At 35.2% G+C, this 8,166-nt stretch overlaps 1 protein-coding gene across 1 annotated transcript; it reads left to right on the top strand.

Annotated features, from left to right (window-relative positions):
* Positions 943-1,457, top strand: LOC107621272. Its single transcript, XM_016323306.1, has 2 exons — positions 943-1,131; positions 1,203-1,457. Exons 1-2 carry the CDS (start codon positions 943-945, stop codon positions 1,455-1,457), a joined length of 444 nt encoding a protein of 147 aa, XP_016178792.1.

Genomic DNA, 8,166 nt, shown 5'->3' with positions numbered 1-8,166 from the left:
TTACTAAATACATATTTTAAAAAGATAATAATATATTTTTTTATTTTTAATAATATTATTACGGTCTTATATCGAGACGTTACGAACTCAAATATCTCAATTAAAAACTCAACGAAAAAAGGTTAAAAGCTAGAAAATATCAATAAATATAAAAGCATTACTAGATTATTGTATTAACTATTAAGTCAGGAAAATGGCCAAAAAGCAAAAATGACGTCTTTGATATTATAAAAGGGAAGAGGCAATTAAATCACTTTGAGACAGGTACGTTATAGCTACTAACAAAAGACACTTACTAAATTAAACATTGGAGTATTTTTGTAAATTGTCCTTCCGACCAGAGATCATTAATGAGATAGGAACTTGGACCCCTACCATCTCTTGAACTTGGAACCATTAAATCTGATCTTAGTCCGAACAAATAGATTTCTTTTTATGGTAGTTTTAAAATGTGCTATTAAGTTATATGTTAACAAGACCCATTAAATTATTATGGATTTTGTCAATAAAAAACCTTGGAAATACTATCATAAAAGTGTGATTAACAATACATGAAAAATCTTTTATATATATTTAAAATGATTTAATTTTGGAATGACATGTATATATTTATAATTTTTTTAAGAGTAAACTACTATTTCTACCCATGGAAGTTGAAAACGCTGACAAATCTACCCACAAGAGACGGAAACTACCAAATGTGTCCATCAATCATGAGTTCCGTGGGACGAAACTAACCAATCCATATTCCGGCGTTGATTCCGTCAGTAACACTCCTTACGTGGCACTTCACGGCGTGACATGGCTTGGGGGCTGCACACGTGGATTGCTAACATGTCTGACCATTATAATGTACCCTCAACCCCAAAATTTCCAAAATTCAAACATTCTTTCATCCAAAGCACGAACCCTAGATTCACAATAATCTTCGAAATTATACCAATGTCGAGGCGAAGACTCTTTACTCCACCTTCGAATGGCAGCGGTAGTGTGTCTGGAAGCTCAATTTCAAAACGGGTGCATGATAGGAAGTTCAATGGCAGATGTTTCTGTGGGTTGGGGGTGACACTGTTACAGTCCGGGACGGCAATGAATCCTGGGAGGTGGTTCGTCCGTTGTCCCAATTGGAAGGTAACCCGTTGTACATCCTGTTTTGTGGGAGTTGAATGTGCATCTGATTTTACTTTTTTTGCCATGGATAGAACTCGGACTGCAACTTCTTTGTATGGGTAGATGAAATGGAAGGGCAGTGGGAGGGTGAGGGTTTGAGGAGAGCACTGTCGGAAAGAAAGATGCAGGAAGATGTTGATGAGGCTGAGGCTGAAGTGAAGATGCTCACCAGATTAGGGAGCTTTGAAGCTGAATTTAGCAAAATTAGGTTTTGGCTTCTGATTATATCAATGGCTGTGGTTTGTAATGTTGTGTGCACTGTGTATCTGATTCTTAGGAGGGTTTGATCCCTATTAGTTGTTAGTGTAAGATCATGACAAAAATACCCATGATCGATTCGAAATATGTCATTTGTGCACACATGGTATTCAATTAATGTCAGATGTAGCCTTATAAGTTATGTAACATGAAAAAATTATCTGGTACTAATTGCAATTCTTGTTTACTTTCTGGTCCAAAATAACATCAAAGATAGGCATAATATCCTGATAAGTATGTAGTAACTGGCTTACAGAAACGTGCAAGATTGTACTAAGAGTTATCAAAACGTAAACAAAATAAGGCATAGTATGTTTCTTGATCCAACAATTGTACGATAAACTGCCAACAGGATTACAAAAAAATAAGTTATAAAACTATTGCTTCATGGAATTGGAGTGAAGTTGCTGCTTCCGCTTGACCCCTCTTTCAGCTGTGCAGTTGTTGACCCCTTTTTGCCTGGCGGACGGAAGGCTGGCTGCGGCCACCTCCTTATGGTTGATACTCTAACTGTGGGAGTTGGCATGAACTCCATGAATCTTGAAGTAGTACCCTGGGAGGCAGCTTGCATAGTTTGAGGTGTCACAGTGGGTGGCACATCAGAGGCTGGGGGTGATGAACTAGTAGTAGTTGGTGTTGTTGGGCTGACAATAGGCGGAGGAGGTCGTGGTTGCTGACTAGTTGGTGGCGGTCTCCTCACATTCTTCTTCTTCTTTGGTGGTCTTTTTGCAGTGGGTGGCCTAACTGGGGTGGTCTCCTATTCAGATAGAAACGTATGAGTGACATAATGACATAAAACTTCTAACTTGTAAAATGGGATTGCAAAATAAATCAATAGAGTTACAGGCGGGGGCTGAGTTACTGCTGCTTCAGCTGCTTCAACAGCTTCAAGAGTTTCCTCCCAGAACATCTCCTCCAGTCTTGTCGCCTCCTCTTCGTCATCCGCAGCAGGTGGGTGTTGACTTGCACTTTGTCCCCCAGCACTCCCAGCCATTGCCTCCTTCTTCTTGGAACAGCTGCGACTGTTATGTCCAGTCTGCAGTAACATGTGGAATGAAACAACCCGTGGAACATGAATTCATAAGTGATGTAACATATAAAGTGATGTAACATGAATTCCTGTGCCTGCCTTTGAGTCATGTCTAGATGGTCACGGATCTTGTCCTCAAGCTCTTCAACAACCGATTTTCCATCTGCAGATTTGTTCTTATTAACTCTACTGCAGGTATGTTCGTTGACAAAGGTCTTCACCTGGAAGCTTAATGGAAACGACCGTTTTGCACAATATATCTGCCATGGGCAATCCTCGTCATAACATATGGCCTTGCACCTAGTTGAATAAACTCTTGGAAAGAATATGCTTCGCCCTAGGTTGATGTTGAACTTCCTAACTGCCTTCTTGAAATGCTCTAGATTCTCAAATTCCATCCCAACCTCCAGCCTTACCTCCCTGACTGGGGGATTAGCTTGAGGAAATGCTGCTTGCTGACTGTCTTCATCATCACTTGCAACAGAATCCAGCTTTTCAGACTCGTAACAATGCATCCCTGCACTTGGCCCAGCCATATCTTCACCCTCCACAGGTATAAAGATTGAAGGATGCTTGTTTGGATCCTGGTTAGGTATGAACGTTTGTCCTGATGGAGGAGGCCTGACTGTTGATCGTCTCTTCCGCTTCTTTGGACTACCACCACCCACATCTGGGTTTGTAGACGGTTCGGGCTGTGTACTGCTAGGTTGACTCTCTTCACAAGGTGTTTCATTCTCATTCTGAATGGTTTGCTCCTGAGACTCTGGTTCGTTGCAAGGTTGTGGAATATATTGTGTGAAAACCTCATTAGATTCCAGAGGCCCTTTATCAACTGTGGGAGCCACTGATTCCACAGACACTGGATTTCGGTGCCCAGTTTCATGACTTCCAACTGAAACACGTGGTTTTTGAGGCTCTGGAGGAGTCTTGTCCAATGGCTCATGTGGAGGCAAATTGGGTTCGATGGGTGCATATGGGGTCTGAATGATCCTTGGTGGCTCTTCGAAGGTTACCTTTGGTGAGTGTGTGGGGAGATTTGGTTCGTCACTGCCTACTTTTGGTTGTTCTGTTTGGGTATCCGGTCCAGGCATACCTCCTTCAGTCTCACTGATCTTCACCACTTTCTTGTGCTTCTTCTTTGGTGTTGGGGGTCTCCTAACACACAGTTTGGTTCTATGCTTCACTGGGGTCTTCGTAACATTTAAAATCTCAAGATCCTCTTCAGGTTCATTGTTTTCTTCTGCAAACTCAGGAAGGTTAACTGGATGCTCAGTGAATACCTCAACTCTCCTCCCATTAGCGATGGCTTCTTCGTACATAGTCACCACATCCATGTCAAGTCTAAGCAACCTCAACCCACCATCCAACTCCTTCCCAGGTTCAAGCTAGTAAAGCTCGCTCACATCAGTGTACCCTATATCCTTTACTAAGTCATTCATGAAGAACCTATTTAGGGTATCGACATTCACTCGTTCAATCTCTGTTTTCTCACCCCCAACGTATGCCACTCTGCCATCATCACCCTTTTGAAATTTTTCTCTGTGACTAATCACTAACGTAATGTGGATAGTTACCATCTGCAAACAGACACACCCTAATTAACAACCAAATCATAGCAAATATAAGCACACCTTAATAAAAACCCAGTTTCCACAACCATGCACCGAAAACAAGAAAACCATCACATAGAGATGAACGGTTACTACTTACCTATGGATGACACCACGCAACTCCACCCGCCCAAACGGTCCACGCCAACAAGCACCCTCTCTTCAATACGGAGATTATCGTCGGCCTGGGAGGTTTTCTTTGATTGTTGAAGATGAACAGTTTCTTCCTAGGGCTGTACCCTTTGTTTTCTGAAACGCGCGAAGATGGAAAACCTTTGCTAACAGTTCATTTCTAATTTCCTTTTTTTTTCAAAAAAAATTTCAAAATTCAATTATTTTTTTAACTAATTATAATTATAATATCCACGTGTGCAGCCCCCAAGCCATGTCACGCCGTGAAGTGCCACGTAGGGAGTGTTACTGACGGAGTCAACGTCGGAATATGGATTGGTTAGTTTCGTCCCACGGAACTCATGATTGATGGACACATTTGGTAGTTTCCGTCTCTTGTGGATAGATTTGTCAGCGTTTTCAACTTTCATGGGTAGAAATGGTAGTTTACTCTTTTTTTAATATAAAAGTCATAGGATCTAGTAGATTTTAATAATTTTAACCAAGAATTAGTCAATACAAAATTAAATTATTTTTAATAAATAAATTTTATTATTTATGTGTGCAAATTTTGATAAGAGAAGTGCTACACATATAAGTCATTTTGGTTTATAAGTCATATAAGTTGGGTCAAACCCAATAAAAAGAATGCTCGCCCATACGAGCGTGTCAACACGTGCGCTACTCAATGGTTTCCATAGCGCACTTTGCGTTCCTCCTCTTCCTCTTCCTCCTTCTTCTCCTTCTTCTTTGCGTTTCTCCTCATTTTTCTTCACGTGTTTCACCTTCATCGTCGTTTTTTTACTACTGTTGTTGTTCATTCATTTTTTTTCCTCCTTCTCTTTCTATTGATTTTGCAACATTATGTATTTTTTTGTTTGACTTTTTCCTCTAAAGAAGAATTATGAAAATATGAAATAAAAAGATGAAGAAGAAGCAGCAGAAGATGAGAAGGAGGAATAGGAAGAGTTTTGAATTATGCAGAACTTATCAGAATAAAAATACACCCAAATATCTTCATGTTACACCCAAATTTGCTATAAATACAGAAAAATATTTTCTCTAATGCTACATTTTTTCTTCTGAATTGAACCACATCTCAGCCACTTAATTGGATTCAAAACAATAATCAATTCGTTCTAGTTCAATTGACAATCTGAACCTGAACTATTCATTATCTTCAACAACAAGATAATTGATGATGGAGGAGAAAGAGAAAAAGGAAAGAGGAGAAGAAATTCTAATAAAAAAAGGAGGAAGAGGTGGTGTTGATGACGACGAAGAAGAAGAAGAACGTGCAGTAACGGTACGAGCGAAACGCATAAATATAAATGACTTGTAAAAATTTGTATGGGAAAAATGCTTGTATGTAGAGAATAATTCTTTTGATAAATGCATGTGAGTACAAGCTGTATTGATTCATGTGTGTAAATTCTGATAAATATAGATACAAACTCTAAAAGAATGAAGATAATTAGACAATTTTATAAAATATTTTACACTATCAATATATTAAAATTAAACTCACTTTTTAAAAAGTCAACCAAAAAATTCATCTTTTAAGCTAAAAAAATATGAATTTGACTATGATTAGAATAGAAAATGATAATTAAAAGTGAAAAAATAGATCACTAAGTGGTAATTCAACTAAAGGGCGAGAAAAAAGTGGTAATTCAAAAAGAGAAAATTTTCATATACAATTGCATCATCACGATGTTAATTAATTATTAGAATCAAGACCGAAAAATATTTTGAGGGACAAGATCGACAGATATAATCCTCGTTTGCGTGTTATCAAAATTCAAAAGCGTGCGTATCATATGAATACAAGATAGGGTATCATATGAATACAAGATAGGATATTATATTGCTGCCCAATAAAATAATACGAAAATATTTGATAACAAAAAAAAAATAGTTAAAAATAGTCAGAATTTGTCTTATTTAACATTTATTAATTGTCGCAATGAATATTAAATAAAACAAATTGTGACTTTTTTTTTTGTCTCTCTAGTATTATCGAAAACAATAATAATAAAAACATATGTATCATTTCATAGAATATTGCCTTGGTCAATCAACAAGCATAATTTTCAACTAATTCAAAACACCATAGCCACAAGTTCTATTTGTTCACACACGCTCAGAAGGTCCATGCTTTCACTAAAATTCCGTCCAATCCAACAGAAACATGTGATATATTTTGTTATATATTTAATTTGCTACCATAAAAATATAGTGAATTTTAATTTTGTTCACTTCAAAATACTTAATTTAGGTACTATGGTCTAAGTTCTCTTAAAATGTTTGATTTTTAAGAATTAGTTGGAGATATGGAAGATAATATACTTATAGCATCTCCAATAATCTGTGTTATCTAAAACTTTTTAACTAAATTTTTTTTTTTACAGGAGAAAAAATAGATATACTAAGATTTATTGTATGCCATGCAGTCACCAAAAAAAAAATTGTATGCCATGTGATCCGTTGGTTATAATTTGACCCACATAAAATTATAAATCAAAATCTGCTTAAAATTAAATAAATACGTACTCCATCAATCAAGAATACATGTTTTACTCTTTTAACGGACTTATTCTATAAAATCAAACATCGCTAAAAAATAGTTACCACATAAATAGGCTAACATTCTCAATAGTTCAGCAATACTAGACTTACTAAGTAGTCACATATAGTACAATAACTCTATAAATACAAAATATTAACCACTCAAAGAGGTAAGTTATTCACTTTGAATGACATCTATATCATCTTATACTCCATTCCCTCCAAAGAAAAACGAGTTCAAACGCTAAATAGAAAGAGCTATATCGGCTACCCACACATAAACACCATCAAAAGCAGGTGATTAAGTTTTGCATACGAGAAAGTAAGTTTAATTTTCTTGGAAATTAAAAGTCGTATAATGAATTTTCAGTTCTTAGCTTGTGGGCGTTCAAAACATCAAACAAATTAAAGTACGAGAACGATATATAATGATGTATAATTCCTGATTGATAAAAGGTATCACTATCAAGTGTCTCAAGTAACCCAAACATTATGTTGTGTTTACATTGTTGAATATTCTTTAATTTGCACATTTTTAATAATTTCTTCCTATTAATTTTATGGTGTTTACACAGACTTATTATAATAATTTCTTAATAATTCAATGTGAGCAAAAATAATTTTTTTTATATTAATTATGTGAGTAATCATTTAAAAAGAATTAACTTAGAAAATTGTGTGAAACATTTTACAATATTGGTGTACCAAAATTATTAGTATTATTTCAATGGTTTAAGCGTACTTAGTATCACATCTAAAAATAAGGATAAATTAGATGTATGTTGTGTATATATCAATACAAGATATAAAATTTATTTGGGTGTTATTAAATTATTAAATTTTTTTTTAATAAAATAATTTTTTTGTGAGATAAAAACATATTTTTATATAAAATATCTAAAAATAAAATTATTTTTATCTTTTTAAAACATCTTTTAAAAGAATTAGTCAGAGACAAGATATAGCAATAATCTTAGTCAATAAACAACCATGCTTACAATTCTATAAGGTCAATACTGATGAACAAGTCAACCAAGGTGTTTTAATATATGCTTCAATGTGATTTGATTTTAACTTGTTGTGAATGTTGTATCTTTTTCCTTTTATATTTGATACGTTGTGTTACAAAACCGTTTATAATATACTATTCCTCAGTCATATTTAGACATAAAAAAAAAAGTACAGTTCTCAGTGGTGGAACAAAGAACGAAATTAAATGGTTCTAGGAACCAGATTAACAAACTGTTTGTGAAAAAATAAAATTGGATTGGAGAAACAATAAAAATTAAAGTAAAAGTAAGAAGATAAAACTTAAGAAGAACAATTTTCTTCTTCTTCCTTGTAATTTTCAGAGAGAAAAGCTTATGATACATCAAGCATGCAAAAACTACTTAATTCTAAAATTAAGTCTCAAAACTA

The sequence above is a fragment of the Arachis ipaensis genome, chromosome B10 (assembly GCF_000816755.2).
Source record: "Arachis ipaensis cultivar K30076 chromosome B10, Araip1.1, whole genome shotgun sequence".
NCBI lineage: Eukaryota > Viridiplantae > Streptophyta > Magnoliopsida > Fabales > Fabaceae > Arachis > Arachis ipaensis.
This window is presented reverse-complemented; position numbering and strand designations above follow the sequence as displayed.